At 36.4% G+C, this 19,666-nt stretch overlaps 1 protein-coding gene across 1 annotated transcript in view; it reads left to right on the top strand.

The window, feature by feature from the left end:
* Window positions 1–19,666, top strand: part of LUZP2 (leucine zipper protein 2) — a 171,783-nt gene that overhangs the window by 110,135 nt on the left and 41,982 nt on the right. The window contains exons 6-7 of the mRNA XM_021280041.2: window positions 5,058–5,120; window positions 8,461–8,523. Of these exons, the coding sequence (XP_021135716.2) occupies window positions 5,058–5,120; window positions 8,461–8,523 (126 nt within the window). The remainder of the gene's footprint in view (window positions 1–5,057; window positions 5,121–8,460; window positions 8,524–19,666) is intronic.

The raw sequence follows: 19,666 nt of genomic DNA, 5'->3' as shown, positions 1-19,666 counted from the left end.
ACATAAAGCTAATATCCAGAGCAAAACGGGTACCAACACATTGTGATATCAGATAAATCCAGATATTTGATTTTGGTCTGTTGCTGTCTTCTGATTTCCCTCCTAAGGGCACAGGGAACCGCTTTGGTTGAACAGGAGGTGGAGAGCAGTTCATCTTGGCAACTGGCCCTGACAGTCCTGCTGAGCAGAGTCCAGGGATTGTTATTGTTCTTTTTTGTGTCTGGTTGCTTATTTATTTATTTTTTTTCAGTAGGATGCCCATAAGAGAGAAATGTTCCAATGATGAGCAGGGGCTCAGCATGGTCTGATTTGTGCTATTCACCAAGGGGAGGCAGAGCCAAGTTTATCTTGTATACAACAAACAACTGCTGTCAGAGCTCAGATAAAATGTCTGAATCGAAGCTGATTACTGGGAATAATTTTCTGAGAGAGGAAGTGATTTTCTTTCCTTGAACACAGTTTGTGTGCTCATGCTTTCAAAGGCTGGTAGGCAAACTAAACTTGTTTTGTACTGATGATGTCTACATTGTATTGCTCATCCTGGGTTGAGATCCTGATGCTGTTTCAAAGAGATAATATGTGTGTTTCGAATTATGAAACACAAATACGAGAGTATTGAAGCACTAGTCTGTGTGGCCAGTATTCAAGGTAACTTAATTTAAGAAATGGCATCTGAAAATTTGTGCCTTTTACATCGGTGGCATCACTTTACCTTTCTGTATGTAGAATATATGATTCATCAGATAATAGTTAATCCCCATAACTTCAGATTTATGATAATAATAAACCCCTTTAAACTGGACCCAGCGATAGTTTGTCAGATTTATCAGTGCTTATAAACCATGAAACCATGACTTTTACCTCATGAGGTATTTATTGTACATGCTAGATGAGGAGGGGATGTTATGAAAAATACAATACACAGCTATATAATTAATTATTTTAATAAAGCAAATTTGTGGAAAAGGAACTAAACCTGCAACTGTAAAAGTGCCTTTTTTTTTTTTTTTTTTTTTAGTGTTTATTTTTGCTTTTCTTTTGTAAGTCGTTGTTGAAGCTTTCTAACAGGGAGATGAGAATTAACAAACAAACAGAACAACCAACAACAAACAAAAAAACAAACACTAAAATATCCCTGTCACATCTTTCCATTGTTATGCATTGATATTGCAGGGAGGATATAGCAGAGGGAAAAAGACCTGAATTTTATTGAGATAAAAGTTAGTAAAAATTTTTTAACATTATGAAAAGACAGGGCCATTGGCATCATGGTTATTGTTTCTAAGAATACTAAGGTATTCTTATATCTCTGTATTTTTCTTCTCTTTCTCTTCCTCCTCTGGAGAGCTGTTGTGCTCAGTCAGTCACGATATGAATTGCAGCTTTTGTATTAACATGGGTGCATCTCTCTAGATGTTTAGTGATCATTTTGGCCCACTACTGGCCTTTGATTCAGGAGAATCAGTGACTGAAGTGAAGGAATTATTTTCAAACTTTAGGAATGGAAAGGAATATATATCCACCTAGTCAGTGAGAAAGGCAACCTAAATATAGGGTTACTGTCAATATCCATAGAGTGAATTCAGCTTCCTTTGAGCCTGGTCTCACATATCAAAAATAAAATCAAACAAAATATGCAAACGTTATATTGGTATAAGAGGAAAAAAAAAATGCCCAGAGACTGACTGACAGATCTATTTAGGAATGAGGCAGAAAGCTTTTTATATTCAATATGGAAGCTCTGTGCAGAATATGTTAACAAATCTGACAAGTTGTCAATGAGTGTTCTCACTTTTTTGGAGGACACCAATAGACACTGTACTCACGTGTGGTGCTACTTCTTGAGTATAGGTGCCAGGACAGCACGTATTGGCTGCATTGGAAGAGATAATGATGTTCTTGTGCATGTGACAACTACTGACAACAATTTTCTGCACCTGAGTTCAGGGATTCACTGAAACTACTGGTGGAAATGAGTTAAAAGATTTAGTAAATTGAGTTAGATGCTACAGTAACTTGGCTTAATGATATGATTACATGCAAATGCTCCAGCTAACAGTCTGTGCCATAAGCTTTCCAAGATGTTAAAATACATTAAAATATCTATTTAATTGTAATATAATGGTATCCTTTCTCCAAAGCTAAAAGGCCATGTCTAATTAAAGTCATTATTCTATATAATTTTAAAAGCCTATTAAATACATGTTTACAGATACTAAATTCATTCCTTAAACTGATATTGGTTTTTAAACTTGAAATGTCCAAGTCCTTTTCCAACAACAACAAAAAAGTTTGAAACAAAAACTGTATAAAATTCTAGTTATATCTTATTTGTTTTTGTTCTTTGAAGGATGCTTAATAGGAAAATAAGACTTGAATCCACATTTAAGACTTAAAAGTCAGAAATTCTGTCCTGATTCACTTAGCATTTGTAATCTAAAAATCTCCCTGCTTAATTTATCTTATTTTAAATAGCTCCTTTCTAGTGAGTTTACAGAATATGTACCTGATCAGACTCTTCATTTCAAAATATTTGCTTTGAAATCGTGATCAAATCAGGCTCTGTTATACTTTCCATGATATACTTCACATTCTACTAGAGAAAATTAACACTATTAATCCCTATATTTGACAGTGACATGTGATTTCCTAAGTAACATAAAATGACTCAAATTTTAAGCAAGAAGTGTCACCTACCTCTGACAAGCTCCTACTTATTTTGCTCTTGATACTTGTAACCTTTTAATGCTTGCTCTCCTTTCTGAAAACATTATTAAGTGCAGATTAAATTATGACTGTTTTGCCTGCATTCCAGTAACCCTGGGGTTATTTCATTGCTAGTAGGCTGGATAATGAGACAGGATTGGTAACTCCTGTTAAACCTAGCTAAATCTCAAAAACGGAGTCCCACTCAAATTATTTTCAGCAAGTTTTGGTTTTGCACTATTTTATTTTTGCACAAAATGTGGAAGTTGTGGCAACCATCTAACATAATGTCTGTCCTTTTGAGGTGTTAGGAATTCAGCTCTTCACATTCTGGGTTCCAGCAGAGCCCCCTCAAACCAGCACATGTGGAAGTTACTTACAAACTGTTCGTGTATTAATAGAAGTATTTTTTATAGTAGTTTATACTTGGCAAAAGGAAATGAGTAGAAATGTAAGGATTACAACTCATTCGTTGGTTCTGAAATAGGTGCAGAGTCTGATACCTAAACTATCGTCAGGCTGAAGGTGGACTGGAGGATAATGATACTAGTTATTCAAAACAAAGTGATTGACTTGCCAAGTTAATTAAGTGCAATTCCCTAATGAAGCGGTGCCTTTGGCACAGCTGGCTATCACCCCAAGAGGTTGTGCTGGTCTTTTATGTGAAACCAGCCTCACCAACTGTGTGATCACAGTACAACATTGCTCTTTAGATGTAACCCTGGGGAGCAATAGATGTGCTGGGTGTGCTGCACCTCTTTGGTTTCTATTTGGTTTATCTTTATTCAGCTTGTATTTTCTACCCCATTCCCATTTTGCAGAGCCACATGTCTTCTGTATTTCCACAGTGGTTAGTACGATAAGGTGCTGCTCTGTGTTGAGCTACAATATCATTTCCAAATAAAGAACAAAAAGTAATCAACTGTGAGACATGTGAGAACTTCATTTGTTTTCCCTCCCTACACACTCAGCCCTTTGCTAATCAGATTTTGTGAGGCAGAATCTGGTGGTCTCATCCAAAGTAACATCCCAACTCCTTTTTATTCCATTACAGAGCTGTGGGTGCCTGTGTCAATCAGCTGGACATGATTTATTGTTTCTGCAGTAGTGTGTATTGGTGCACAGTAAATAGCAAGAATGAAACTTGTGAAATGATGTGTCTTCTCCTTATTTTGGAATTGTGCAAAGGAGGTTGCAAATAGAATTTTAGTTCATTTGCATTCACTTTAGTAAGAAAGGTTTTATTTAAAGGAAAGCTCTGAGCTTCTTATTGTGGGAATAAAGCTTCCAGTGTCTCAATGGGATGTGGACCTAAATTTGAAGTGGTGTCCTGGATGGAATTACCCTTTTTTCTCTAATGTCAGCTTGGTTTTATGCATAATATTCAAAAAAAATATTGCTATTCAGTAATAGATACACATGTCTAAGATATGGTGGGCTGGGTTTCTTTGTGTATGTTTACCATTTGCTAGCACAGGAGAAGTTGGTTTTGGTGTTATTTTCATTTCTTTTTAGTGTAACCATGTTATTACATGTCCAGGCTTGAAGTTCTGCTCACTGAATACTTATGTTTCTGAACAGTTCTGAAAGATGTCTGCACTGCAGAGAAATCTTTACCCTTGACTGTCAATTATAGGAAAATATGAGTGAGGAGTGCAGAAATAATTACCAGACTATTGAAAATTAATTTTAGCAAGGTTTATTATTTTCCCTGAAAATGAGGAGAAATATGATTAAAACTCCTACATCAAAAAGCATACTGAGTGGGCAAAATGCTATCAGGTAGCTAACCTTCTAACGTATTTGATTACCTGAAGTTTTAAATTATGAAATGTAGCAAAAAGACCCCATGAATGTGACCATCAAGGTCTAGGGATGAGATCTTGGCCCTGTTACTCAGTTATAATGATTTACTGAAAATTATATTGAGCTATGCAGTTGACACATGATAAGGATTAGAGGCTGGTGGGGTTTTCTTTGTTCTTCTTGGTTTTGTTTTGTTTGTTTTTGTGGTTTTGTTTTGGTTTTTTTTGTTTTCCTTTTTTACCTCAGCATATCCAATCTAAATTGGTTTCAGTTGCAAGAGTGTTTTGGAAGGTTTCTGTGTGCAGTCCTGTTCCTGTGAAAGCAGGTTTTAATGCAAAGTCATAGCCTTTTAGAATTCTATAAGAAAGGATATTGTGTCCTGATGCATCTACCTTGTCTTCTTATTTGTGTCTTTTCTGGTGACTTAAAGGTGTTATTCATCTATAAAATAAAACCAGTATGATCAAATATTTAAAGGGTCCCTTAATATTTCAGTAACCCTCAGTAATAAAACTGTTGTGTGTTTTTTTTTCTTCCCCTCTCAGAACAAAAGCCTCAAAAACAAGCTCTTGTCAGGAAATAAGCTTTGTGGTATTCATGCAGAAGAGGTAAGTAAGGTTCCTCTCTATTCGATATAACGTGCCCAAAAGAAGCTTCCATCAAAAGTCTTTTGTACTAAGATTCTGGTATAGATTATGTATTATGCATGTATGGTGAGTGTTCCTAAAGCTCTCTCATCTCAATTCTGTGACTTCACTAGAAGCAACTCAACTGTATTAGAAGGTGAGCTGCAAACTCAAGTTTTAGACAACTAAAATGAAGTTTGAGAATGCTTATGGAAAGTGTATATGGCTCTGTAGATGTATGTTATGATTTTATTTCCATAATATCCATGCCTAGAATAAGAGAGGAACAGCTAAATGCCTTTTAAAAATAGTTTATAGGGAAAGGAAAGATTTATTATTTTTGACTGCAAGAATGTTTCATTACTTCAAGGAAAAAAGGGTCCTTTTATAAAATACAGGTAAAGATATCTGCCCCCTACTGAAGAGGGAGCTAGCAAAGATAGTCAATGATACAGAAGCCCTGTTTTTTTCCAAACACATAAAAGTACAAGTGACTACATTCATGCAAGCAGTCCCTTTAGCTTTTTAACTTTTTGCGGAGGAGGTTATTACTACGTATGAATCTGCTTTACTCATTTACATTATTCCAGTCATGATTTTTTGCATATATAATTTCTGTGACAGTTATTGCATCTCACCAAAATGAAACAGAAGTGTAACACTTTTCTTCCTGACTATGATTTTCATAATTATGGTTGAACATGTTTTCTTCATTAAAGACTCTACTTCTAAACTTAGAGGTCAAAACTCAGGAGGTCAAAGTAGCATTTTCTAGTCATATTAGCTATTTAGCCTAACCGAAGTTCTGCAACCACTGTTTATGAGAAATCCTCAATAGTATGAAATAATATAGTTTTGGGTTTGTTTTTATTTGCTAGCTTGTCAAAATGTATGTTATCTTCCTATATCACCATTTTTGCTTTCAAACATGCCCACAGTATATGAGTACAAACATATTTTTTTTTCCTTGTTTACCACTTTAAAAAAATTGGCAGTGTGTGGAATAGAGCTTTCTGTTTTCCCCTCTTTTTCAAGTTTGTTTTTCCTGGCTGCATAACATCTTGAATGTTTGGTAATTAACTTGAAGATCTTTTCCCTGATTATCTCTCCTTTAATATTTGCAACATAAATGTCTCTAGATCTAAACGCAAAGCCTAAGATTAAATTAAATTTAGTGTAGTGTGACAAGCCTTTCTGTCAGAGAATTTCAGAAAACTAAATGTAAGCTAGCTAACTCTCAAGGCAGCAGATTGGGAGTGTATTTTAAACCGTAAGAATCTCAGACTTTATGAATCATCCTGGCAAATTTGTGGTTTTTAAGTGGGTTAGTGCCATTGGAGTAAGCAAAGATGCTACAGGAGCATCCCTTTTTTTTTTTGTTGGTGTCAGCCAGAGAAACACAGTGTATTTTCTGCTCTTTAATTAAATACTATTCTCACCAAACATAACAACGGTGTGAAATCACTTTCCTTTTAGTTATCAGATCAAATACCCTCCATGAATAGAATTGCCTACCAGGAAGCTTCTGCTCTATTCTGCTTTCTGACTGCATGCAGACAGTTTCAGTGTGCCCTGTGATTCTTTGTTGTCCAGTTACACAGACAGGTCATGCTATACAGTTTATATGGTTGGCTTTTCTTCTCCAGGAATTCAGAGCCCTGGACGGGGGAAGTCAGGGTGGCTGCCCAGGAAATAGGCACATGTGGCAGGGAAATATTCCCAGGTGCTGTGGTGTAGAGATCATTATCACCCTGTGTCTAATGATGGATCTTATCTACTGACCGGTTTTGTATGTCCTATCCTTAGAGTCACAGGAAAACCACACACCAAACAAATTGCAGGTCATAAATGTGCTTTTAACTCACTTCTATTATGCACTGAATGCATTTAGCTTCCTAACTCTTTATTTTATCATTGTGATTTAGCAAATGAGTGTCCCCATCCCAGGCCAGGCTGGACTGGGCTCTGAGCAACCTGAGCTGGGTGAAGATGTCCCTGCTCATGGCAGGAGCTGGACTAGAGTAGCTTTGAAGGTCCCTTCCAACCCGAACTACTCTATGATTCTATGAATCGTAACTCTTAGATTCCTCTATAGCCATTTTGGGTACCCTGTGTGTCACAGAGACTGTAATACTTTCTTAGGCACAATGGACAGAATAATTAAAGCTGGTTAAGGTTTTCTCACTGGAATTTAGTTGATGTGGAATATGTTCCACAGCTCTTCCAGTTGCATTTTCCAGATCAGAGGACAGTGCTATTTGCATGTTCTGCTGTGTAGATGACATAAGAACAGAGTTACAGAAGAAAGAAGTGAACTGAATTGATCTTGGCTATTTGTTTCAGATTTTGTGGAATACAATAACCAATTTGGCCGTAGTTCTCAAATATTTAAAGAAAGTTCTAAAATTTTATCTTTAGATTCATTCATCCTTCCCAAAAGTCTGTCACTGAATTTGACTGCACCAATTGGAAAAACATCAGATCTTTCTGAAAGCTTCAATTTATGAAAGATATGCTACCATCTGTAATACGTTATGTTTATGGATGTGCAGTTTCAGTAAATGTGGAATTGACTTATAATCCATTCCAAGAAGTTCTAAACAGTTGGCATTAATTAATGTGAGAAAACGTACCAAATATCAGTTGAGACTGTGGCTTTTGTTAAAAAGAAAGTATTATTTTGACAAGATTCTTAAATAAAGAGTGAAATAACGCTCTTTGGATAGTTGGGTGTAGTATATATAAAAAATGCTATTACATGCTTAAATTAAAAAGTGTATAGACCGTTACTTAAAAATATTTTAAGGGTAAATTTAACAATATTTAAAATAAATATCAGCCTCAGCTGATATAAATTAACACAACTATGCCTAGTTTATGTGACAAGGTCATAAAGTGAGAACCTAGTTCATTTAGATGCTATCTGGAACTCCCTGGTCATTACAAAGAAGAACCTATACAATGCTATGGAAACCTTTCCCTCTAAGAAAAAGAAGATTCTTTGCTTTGAATGTGATGCCTTCAGTTATGCTTTGTGGAAAGTATTAGTAACATCTCATGTGTAAAATGTGTAAACTAATTATTCGCAATAGTACTAACTCATTTGTATTCTTCAGGTGAGTGCCATTTTATGTTTTCCTTGATACTTTTGCCTGATATAGACATGCTACCCTGTAAAAACAATTTATTTTGGTTATTTTTCTGCATTTTAAAGCTGATCTAGTTTCTGCTGTTGTCTGTACTTGCTAGTTTTTTTTCCTTTTCTAATCCTAAAAGCAAATATTTAAAATAAAAACTCCATTGATCTTATCCTTACTTTCAGTCAAAAAAGATCCAAGCGCAGCTGAAAGAGCTTCGTTATGGAAAAAAGGATTTGATTTTTAAGGTAAGTTTTATTTCACTATAGTTAGCTAAAATATTAGTTAATATAATATTGAAGTAATGTAAGAGTAACTGCCTTTATTACTGTAGTTCTAAGGAATTATTTCCTTCTCATCATACTGAAAAGATCTCAAAACACCACAGACAGACGTAATACAATAACGCAATCTCAGAAATACCTATTTCCACTGCTTTTTTCTGCAAAGCACTCTGACAGTAGCAGTGCTTTTTATTAAATTGCTTTCAGGGCTAAAGAAGGAAAGATTCAAAGCCTAAAAAGTTGCCTGGTGTCTTTGTTCTTCAATAAACAAAAGCAGTGGAAAGTATTTAGTTTATGAATATCTGCATTTACACACTCACTTGAAGTAATGTTCTTGTTTCCTACTGGTGACCAAAACCTGTTGCTCTATTCCATAGATTCTGTAAAACATTTTTCTTCTTTTTAACTGAATGATAGAATACTTTTGAGATAGTTTTTGGTTTTTCTTTGATTAGCAGTCCTTCATGGCAATGTCAATTATTGCTAACGCTTAAAGCAAATCTTTGTGATAAGCTTGAGCAGTAAAATGTTCCTTAGATCCCTGCATTCAAAGTCTTGTTATAGGCTGAAACATCTTTACGAAAACTGAAGCTTCCAGGATAAAATAAAATGAAACATTTGTGGCTTATACAATCCAAATGAATAGGCTATTTAGCTAGTATATTTGAAAAACAAACAAACACAAAGCAAAAACCCCATGAACACTGAGAGGGTAAGGACAACACATAGAGACATTTTGCTGAAGGACATGGAGTCTTTGTTAACACAGGGAGAAGTTAATCCCTATTAAAGGAGGAGAAAGATTCAAGTCACCTGACTAGAGGCTGCTGATTTAGTGCTTTTATTGCCGGCATAAAGGATGAAGATAAGTAGTTGTCTTCAAAGAGACTAGAGCTAGAATTACTTACAAAGTCATTCATCTCAATATGAGGTCTAAATTGCCTTCTGCAAGTATTTAACTCTCTCTACTGTATATCTATTGTATGCGTAGTATTGTAAAGATGAAATAATGTAGACCATTTAAAATATGCAGTGTGATTTGTGTGATTTATTTATTTTATTTTATTTTTTTTAAGCTTCTCATGCACAAGTTGATTCCAAAGCTTTTCAGGAACAATTGTTTCTGGTCATTATAAGACTTAAATCAAGGGGAACAGATTTAGAGATAAAACCAAAACATATTGTAAGTCAAGGCAGTAGAATTTTAACACCAGCGAGAATGAACAGAAATTCAGATTTGGTTTACCTATAATTGAGAGTTTGAAAAGAGAAAATTATTATAGCTTCTAAAGTTGAGTGGGTGCAAAAGCTTGTTTTCTTTGGCTGAGACAGGAGGATTTTCAGTGCTGTCTACTTGTTGTTTTCATTATGCTAATACACAGTGATCCCCAAAATGAATCTGAGTTATTAGGTTATGTAGTAATGCTCGGCAAGGGAACACATTCATACCCTAAGCTGCCCACCTGAAAACAGTTTACAGAAGCAGAGAAGGAAAACACAAGCATTAGAAAGTGAACAAAATTAGAAGTCTGTCTGGCATGCAAAAAATTAAATCCACTTTCCCTTCGTCCTAGTTCAGTAAACTATTTAGAGAATTTTTCCTCAACAATGACAATTTAGTGGTTAAGGTGTAGATGTAAAGATCAGAGTTTTGTGGTGGAGGGGAGGGAGTTTACTTGTGTTACAACAAACGCTATTTGCCTTTTAGGGAAATTATGAACTTATATAATTTAAAACACTTCGAGAGCTTCAGATGGATGATGTTAATGAATTGTGAAATGGATTACAAAGTCCCACATACTGGGACCTACATGTGCAAATACGTGAAACTTGACTGTGTGCATATCTGTATGTGATTGACTGCCTGATTTGCTAATTTGATGTATCTTTTATGTGTAGTCAGAAATATTCTTCTCAGGTTTATTTGTTGGTCCTTTCCTGAGTAAAGGAAGTTTGGTTTATGGAGAAAAGGGAACAGCAAACTTATGCTATCGTCCTAAATACTCATGTGAGATGGGGTTCAGTGTGCTGTTTTGAGTGTATTTCAAGTCTGAACACAGACATACTGAATAGAGCAGAAGTAATTTGGTGTTGGTACAGGGCAAACAGCTTTTTAAATGTCTGATGAGAGAGACACCCCACTAGGTTTGGACAAGAACAGGTGGTATTTCATTTCTAGTTGCTTTGATACTAGAAACCAGACAGGTCTGATGTTTCATGTTTTGTAAAGTTCTGATTCTTTCTGATAAAAGATCCAAACAGTGGGTGGACAGTCTCCTGGCAGCACAGAGCTTGAGTGGTGTGTGTGATCATCTCCTGCTAGTTACTGTCATCTTGCAGGACTTCTGCCCTTTTCCCCATTCCCACCCCACTAAACCTTGTTTTTCTGCGTGCCTTGCCAAGGACTTCAGGGAATTCTGTTCTCTGTGTAGCTCTGAAGGTTGCGAGCTTCTCCTGGCAGTTCACCAGAAGGATGTAAACTTCTTATTAGATTTCTAAAGGGTACGAGGGAATGCTTCAATCTGTGCCCATTAAACTGTTGCTTTTTGTGGTGGAATTAATAATGAAGATACATGTGAAGTAAGGTGTGTGTGGGGGTGTTTGCTTTTTGTTTTGCGTGATCAACATTGAGAAACAAGTTTTCAAATTCTGATAACCATTGTTATCAACAACTCTGTACTGACTAGAGCTCTGGGGATTAAGTGGGAGAGGAAGAAGGGTGGTGGGTGGGCAAAAATACAGGTTTTCCTTTAATACTCTAGTGAATTGGTAAATTATATCTACTTTAACATTGTGTGACAGTAACTCAACAAGTGGTAGTAAATAAGAGTTCATCGTATTTGGCATGTATTTACTCTTATGTCTTCACAGTGGTTTTTAATCTAGCTGATTAATTATGTGGCTTGTGTGTATGCATATTTATATTTTGCCGTCTCTCTAGATATGTGATATAATCCCATATGAGAGAGAAGCAGTGAGAGTCACAGAAATTAAGTGATGCACTCAAGGCTACAGAGGTTGTCAGTATCTCTACTGAGATTAGAATTTGATGTCCTCATTATCAGACTTCAGTCCCTTAAACCTCAGCACACTATCTTTAAAAAGTTGATAAACATTGGCATTTGCTGTGTGTTATAATGAGAAAAATAAGGCATGATTAATCGAAATTTTAACTCAAGTTTCTTAATTTCATAGTTGCCTTTGTGAGTAGGTACTTAATAGTTCTGAATGAGTCTGCTCTTAATTACAATAATTCATTTATGGTCCTAAAACTCTGATTCAGTGAAGTACTCTTGATTTAGCAAAGCATTTAAACATGAGGTCCACGTTTGTTTCAGGCATTCATAACTACTTGTTTTCAAATTACTCCTTCATTAACTGTCTTCCCATCATTTGGCTATGCTATCATAGAAGTCACACATTTTACTATATTTAGGAAAGAATTAAAAGTAATTTGTTTTTTTTGTTGTTCATGAAAAACAAATGTGTATGTCTGAAAACGAATTCAGCTATAACTTTCACTATCAGTTCATCCTTTGAGGAGCAGCCGAAGGAACTGGGGCTGTTTATGCTTGAAGAAAAAAGGAGGCTGAGGGGTGACCTGCTCACTCTCTACAACTACCTGAAAGGAGGTTGGAGCATGTAGGGTGTTGGTCTCTTCTCCCAGGTAACAAGCGATAGGACGAGAGGAAATGGCCTCAAGTTGCACAAGGAAAGGTTCAGATTGGATATTAGGAAACATATATTAGTGGAAAAGGTTGTCAGGCATACGAACAGGATGCCCAGGGATGTGTTTAAATCACCATCCCTGGAGGTGTTTTAGAGACATGTAGATGAGGTTCTTAGGGACATGGTTTAGTGCAAGTGTCAATGGTTGGATTTGATGAGCTTAAGGATCTCTTCCAACTGAAATGATTCTATGTTTCTGCAATATCTGAGAAGATAAATATGGGGCTGGGAGCTGAGTGACATCAGGAAGCAAAGACAGAGGTGCTCAAACAGAGAGGGAAAGAAAGGAGAAGAAGGCGACGAGGGGGACGTTATTGGGAGAGACTGGGAGAGAGGATGAGGGAGGCAAGGAAGAAGACAGTCTTAATCCTAGTACTTGATAACCTCTGCTGCTCCTCACAGTGGTCCAGCTTGTTTCCATGGTGGTAATGTTGAACCCCACACATCTCTGTCAAGTGCAGTAGCACAAATTAAGAGTAAGATTGACATTCTAGTTCTCTGTTATGCTCCTAAATAGTATTTCAGGTACTGAGCACTCTAATGCCCCTAAAGAACTAGGCAATACCATATCAGCTTCTCAAATTTAGGCTTGTGTTAGAACTGCTTACACAGACTTGAAGAAAGAGAAGGCAGCTTTAAAAACAGTGGATTTTGTGTTTCAAGGACTTGTTTCAATTAAGTATTTCTGTCTGGGAAACACCTGAATTGCCTTATATGTAAAAGGGCAAAGGACATGTGTTTAAAAGTCTGACATTTGTAGTCAAACCATTTTCCAAATTATTTGAAAAACATACTGCTACACCAATGAGTTCATTATTTAGAAACTAATTTTAAACTATGCATTTGCTATGGTAAATAGGGTCAAAGAATATCAAAATTATGTGAAATTGCTTTCACATCATCCTGACTGGTTGTGGTAAATATTTATGCCATTCCTCCCTCTGAAGTAAGGTTGATGCCACCATATGTGTCTTCCTCCTTATTAGCAGTAGTTAATTACATGCCACAGTAAACCTTTTTCCCAGACTTGCAAAGTATTTATTTCTGTGATGCAGACTATGAGATTCCACATTCCCTACAGAGAAAGAGGTGAAATGATTAAAGAAAAACAAACAAACAACCGCCACAAAACCACTGAAGACTGACTTAGCAGAGAATTTGTGTTAAACATTGAATTATAAATGACCTTGTTGTCTGGGCTTTGAAATAATTGATTACAGAATTTTAATTCTTTGATAACCTTTCACAGAAGTGTTTTGTGTATTTGCACATGTAAGAAGATGCGAAAGTTTCAGGTTTTCCAATACTATTTTGATATTTGTATGCAGTAGGAAATCAGGCTTGACACAAATCCAGTCATTTCATAAATGTACATTCACCTGCTTGTATTAAAATTGCTATCAACTGCAGAATTCATCTGACCTTGCATGTTTGAAAAATAAATCTATTTTTACACATTTTAAAGGATTCTTCATTACGTCCAAAGTACCATAAAACAACTCCCTTCCTTGAAGAAAGCTTTCCAAAAAACCATTTTTTTTTCTAGCACAGAAAGGATGCTCTTATCTTTGCTGTTGCTTTTACATTGGCCTGTAATGCTAAATGTAACTTATGTAGCTCAGTGTTAAGAGGAGATGATAAGTGAAAACTGAGGACAGTTTCCTATGGGCCTGTCATATCAGCTTCCCTGAGCGAACACTGCAGCTCATCTCTCTTTCAGACGGATCTGTAGCCTGTAGTGTGTTTATTCATCCAATGTGTTTCCTCCACATCTGGATCTTCTGCGACCTCCCTTGGGAAATTTAGCAATGCTGCTTAGGAAAAACAAAACAACAACAACAACAAAACTATTATAAAATATCAGTTATATACATAAATTTAAAGCAAAATTTTAGAGGTTTTTTTTTTATTATTATTATTTTGTGCAATTTGTTTGCTTGGGGTTTTTTTTAGAGATTTTAAGCCAGTGGCTTGATAAGGGGTAAGTTCTATAAGCTACAGGCTCACTTCAGCACATTGCATAACAACTGAGAAGAGTCTGAAGGAGGAGACTTTGTGGTTATTGCTCATTTAATGTATAGCATTTTTAAGCATCTTATTTTGAGAGAATAACTATCAAAGTCTTCAAAGAAGAAAATGTTCTCTAAAAGGTTTCCCTGGACTCTGCCAGAAATGATACTATGAATGAAAGTAGCAAAGTGAACCTCCTTTTAGCCATATTTTTATTTATTTAATGATGTTTCCTATTTGATAAATTTAATCTTATTGGTCTGTTGTGTCTTGTATGTTATTCTTTGATGATTTTATTAGCAAAAAGAGGTTGTTTTTCTTTGGATTGAGTTTATTTTTTCTGTAAGCCTTTACTTTTCATACAAAGGATGAAGATGAAAGGAAAAGTGCTCACAATAGAGATGAGTCTGGTAAATGATGAAAGGAAAAGTCTGACAATATTCTTACGGACTTTTCTTTTTAAATACATAAATAAGAAAAGCTACATCATATTTACTGAGATCAAAAAATCTTATACATTTGTGGCAATCCCATCAGCACTGGTTCTGTTTTGGCAAAAGCTGTTTTCTTAGGAGACTGTAGAAAATAGAAAGGATGCTCCATATTCTCTGACTCCACAGATGGTTCATTTATATGCATGTTATTCTTTCACAATGCTCATCGAATTTTTTTTTAAGACCTGCAGCAGTTCAAACTCTGTATTTCTGCTACTTTGATGTATTCTAGTCTATTAGCCTTAGTAATAGAAAATGTTTCCTTGTATGTCTTGAACCTTACTGAAATTGAAGCCAATTTGTTATAATGCTATCTCCTATAGACTTGGAGCATTTCTCGCAGTGTTCTCTATTTGCAGTGCCCTAAAATGGACACTGAAGACCAGCTGGACATTTTACTCATGATGAGCAAAGCAAAAGTATTTTTGGAGTCTGTATCCACAGTGTTCTTTGCCTTTTCTACAAAAAGATGGCATACTCAGTGGTGATATCATCTTGAGTCATTCATCCGTACTGTTCTATATTCTCTATTTGTTTTGATTATTATTCCTGTCTGTATTTAGCATCTTATACTTATCTTTAGTGAATGTCATCCTATTTTTTCCAGTTTGTCAGGATAAATTTAGATAAAACCCTTCTTCTATGACACACAGAGTTCTGGCTTGATGTCATCAGAATATTTAATGAGTATATGTTTGGTTCACTCTTCAGTTCTTGAAAGATACATATAGCAAACAAAAATCTGTCCCCTAGAGAGGTAGTCTGATGATTCCTTTCAGTACTTTTCCAAAAATGAATGTTGTACTAATAGATCTAAAAGACATGACCTCTTTTATACATATTTTATACTTTTATACATCAACCCACACAATAACAATTAAGTAATTCAGAGAATCACAGAATCACAGAATGTCAGGGATTGGAAGGGCCCTCAAAAGACCACCCAGTCCAATCCCCTTGCCAGAGCAGGAACACCCAGACGAGGTTGCACAGGAAGGTGTCCAGGCGGGTTTGAACATCTGCAGAGAAGGAGACTCCACAACCTCCCTGGGCAGCCTGGGCCAGGCTCTGGCACCCTCACTGAGAAGAAGTTTCTTCTCAAATATAAGTGGAACCTCTTGTTTGAACCCATTACCCCTTGTCCTATCATTGGTTGTCACCGAGAAGAGCCTGGCTCCATCCTCCTGACACTCACCCTTTGTATATTTGTAAACATTAATGAGGTCACCCCTCAGTCTCCTCCAAGCTCCAGAGCCCCAGCTCCCTCAGCCTTTCCTCACACAGGAGATGCTCCACTCCCTTCATCATCTTAGTTGCCCTGCTCTGGACTCTCTCCAGCAGTTCCCTGTCCTTCTGGAACTGCGGGGCCCAGAGAAGAAAGACTAAATAGTACTTTGTGTCAAAGATAACACATGGAATTTGCCCCAGACCTTGAGAGATGACCTGAGTACTATTATTTTGAGTGATTTTTTCAAATCACAATTTGTTCTCTTGTAACAAAGGTCTTTGAGTGCAGGAGACAGCATCATGGCTACAAGTTTGCAAAATGCTTTTCTTCATCTTTAGCTCAGGAATTACCAGCTTTGTGCTAGTATTACTGCACATTTGTGAGTAATAGATGCACTGATTTGATGGTTATATTATACCTGTAGATCAGCCCAGAATGTTTGGGCTGGTTTGCATTTCATGCTCTGGTTCTGTTTATATTCATTGGTTTATGCAAAGATTGATGATATTTTCCTTCAAAGTATTTTCAATACAAGATAATTACAAAATCAGTAAAGTTATATGTTTAATAGCTTAATCAGTAATTAAAGCTCTTTTGCAGCAGTTGCTGTATCTGGTGATGTATAATAGCCAGGAGCACTTTGTTAGAGAAGATGCTAGAAGATTATTCTGTTGATCTGTGGATTTCTAGAAAGTGATAATTTTACAGACTTCAGTTTTTGCTGTTTTGAGAATAATACTGTTGAATATGAACTTTGTGCTATCTTTCTTCTGCTGACAAATCTGGCAGGTGGCATCCTGAGGTGGATGACTAATGGGCTCAGCTCTGCGGGGTTTTATGAGTTAATATGTTGTGAGTGAGAACTGGTGTTTTCTTTGAGTCCTAAGAGACTGTGGGATCTTCCTTGAGGTATTTCTGCTTTGTAGTATACTGAGATAGTGAGTGTTGGACTTAGTCTTCGTTGTTTAGGATGCATGTGGTAGTTCGGTTATAGAAACTCCTAGATTTTGCTTTTTCTTGCCAGGTGAGAAAGCTTATATGTATTTGGATGCTCCCTACTGTTGGATGTATAATATTGGTTTTCAGGTTATCAGTTGTTTGTGATTGGATCTGTCTACTTACTGCATGTAGAAAAATGCTTTAAAACAGGATATTGAGTTGCTTTTCTCAGTCGAAGCTGAGGCTTCTGGGAGAGACAGGAAATTAAAATTTGCTTATTTGATTTTTGTAAAAGATGTTAGAGCTGCTGCATAAATATCTGTGCTTGGTGTTTGGGTGGTAAGAGATGGCATGGTTATTTTTCAGATAGCTGTCTTGTTGAGATAATATAGTTGACATAGGGACCATTTTGTCATTTTCTATTACATGGCCTTTTATCACTGTATGGTAAAAAAGCAGTAGGTGTTGGTTGGTTGATTGGTTGTGTTTTGGTTTTCCAGAGTGGTGATACAGTGTATTTTCTTAACATTGACAAAAATGTGTGTATAATAGAAGGTCTGATCTAGATTACATCTGTTTTGCTTAGGAAGTAGATGTCACTGTTTACCTTGCCATCTTTTACCTGGCATATAGTTTCCATTTCAAATGCCATATTTTAACATTTTGTGTATTGTTGCTGTGATGTTATAGTAATTAGTAATGTGTTAAGGTTAGCATATTATGTTCGCAACACAGGGAGGGGCCTGAAGATCCAGACAGAATTAGTTGAATTTTGCTGAAAAACACCCGCAAGTTATTTGGAGACGTGGGGATTTTTTTAATAGTAAGAGATAAGGGATACACAAACAGGTGAAAGGATGTCATCTTCTATGTTTCCCAGTAAAGACATTGGATTATGTATTAACATAATTCATTGATATCCTTATTGAAACAAAACTCTTTCTGCTATTTTTTTTTTAATGGATTCCTGCAGTTTTGGCAATTACAGATTTGTGAAATGTGACTGTCGTTTAGTAATTCAGTGTATTAGCTTATTGTCAGTTACATTTTTTTACAGCACAGTTTTGAGCATGAAAAATTGCTCTAACTTTTTTTAATGAACTGAAAAATCCAATATTAAAAGTTTGTATATGTCACTGAGGATGTAGCCTTCAGGATATGGACTTGCAGTAGATGATAATACAGTCTTAAATACCTAGTCTGAGTAACTGGGTGAGACAAGACCAGTCAATAGCCAGTGTGAGACAAGGTTATTTAAATCTAGCAGCAGCTGTTCCACATTTAACTGGCAGCGTACAGCTATTCAATCAACTTACAGACCTGATCCAGCTCCTGCTAAAATGAGGAGAGGTTTGGTATTGATATAAAATTGGAATTGATTGGGACTTTGAGTGACGTTTTCCACATAGTTTAATTATAATAATGATTTTGAGTGTGACCAGTAGGGTCGAAATATTTAAAAACTTTGTCACGTAAAGTATTGAAAAATTCTGAACTGCTTAAAGATGAGAGAAAAAAATGAGCTGAGCGAAAGACATATAAGAAGCTGACAGATGAGTCCTAGCTTCATCTTGTGTAGATGGAAAAAGAGAGAAGGTTTTCCATGAAAACTATGGCCTGGATCCATGTGTGCTATATGTCAAAAGGGGCAAGATGATGTATGAGTAATGCCGGTTCCAGAAGCACACTTTGAGATCAACTGTTTTGGCACAATCATTTTATTTCAACATTTAAGCTTCTGTGGTGGCAGGTGTTGTAGAAATTGCTAAGAAAAATGTATTTTTCTGAAACATGAGAACTGGAGACATTTTATGCTGAGGATATTAGGACACGGTGTGCTGTTATCCTCCAGGCAATGGTCAGATAAAAACACGACAAATTGTGCAAATGAAGAGCAGGTGCCAGCCATGGTGCCCACACTCATTGGCTTTCCCTGGAACTGGAGAACCTGGAGGAGCAGCCAAGGTGGTACCTTGGGCAGCACGTCCTTGGTGGCACCTGGCACAGTTGAAATCCAGAACCAGTCTCTGACCTGGCCCTGGGGCTCCTTGAAGAACTGTGCTGTAGGGTAATTGCTTGGGAGATCACCCAGCTCCACCATTTTGGGGCACAGCGACATGCATGTCCCAATTTGGGTGTGCTTCCTAGTAGAGGCAATTCTGAATGCCCCAACATTTGTTTCAAATCAGACAAATAAAAATTGAGGGTCACCTTCTGGCTTCATCCTGTCTCCTCCTGGTTTGATCCTGTTTTCTGGGATATTGTTGACAGCCAATTCAGAGCCATCTACGTGATGTTCTGCAGTATGAAGTTCTCAAAATAAATACAATAAATTTAATCTACATTATGGGAGGGTTTTTGAAATTTCTGTATTACTCATTGTTGGCTGATTTGGAAGCACTTCACAGTAATGAGTACTGTAGGTGTTGGATGTTTTAGGTTTTACTTTAATCATCAGCTGAATATGAGGTAATGTTTTCAAAATGGAAAATTTAAGATAGTTATCTCTTGAAAAACAGTTTTGAGTTAAGTGATATTTTGAGAAATACTGGTTTTGTTTTCTTTGATTGTATTTTCCTGGCTGAATTATACTCTTGACTGGAATGGTCAAATCTTAGAAAGAAGCCTCCAAACCAAAAAGCTGAAGCTTGGGGCAAGATGCAAACTAAAGCCCCTCAGTGTTTGTTCTCTTATTGCTAAAATAAGC

Source organism: Columba livia, chromosome 5, assembly GCF_036013475.1.
Source record: "Columba livia isolate bColLiv1 breed racing homer chromosome 5, bColLiv1.pat.W.v2, whole genome shotgun sequence".
NCBI lineage: Eukaryota > Metazoa > Chordata > Aves > Columbiformes > Columbidae > Columba > Columba livia.
This window is presented reverse-complemented; position numbering and strand designations above follow the sequence as displayed.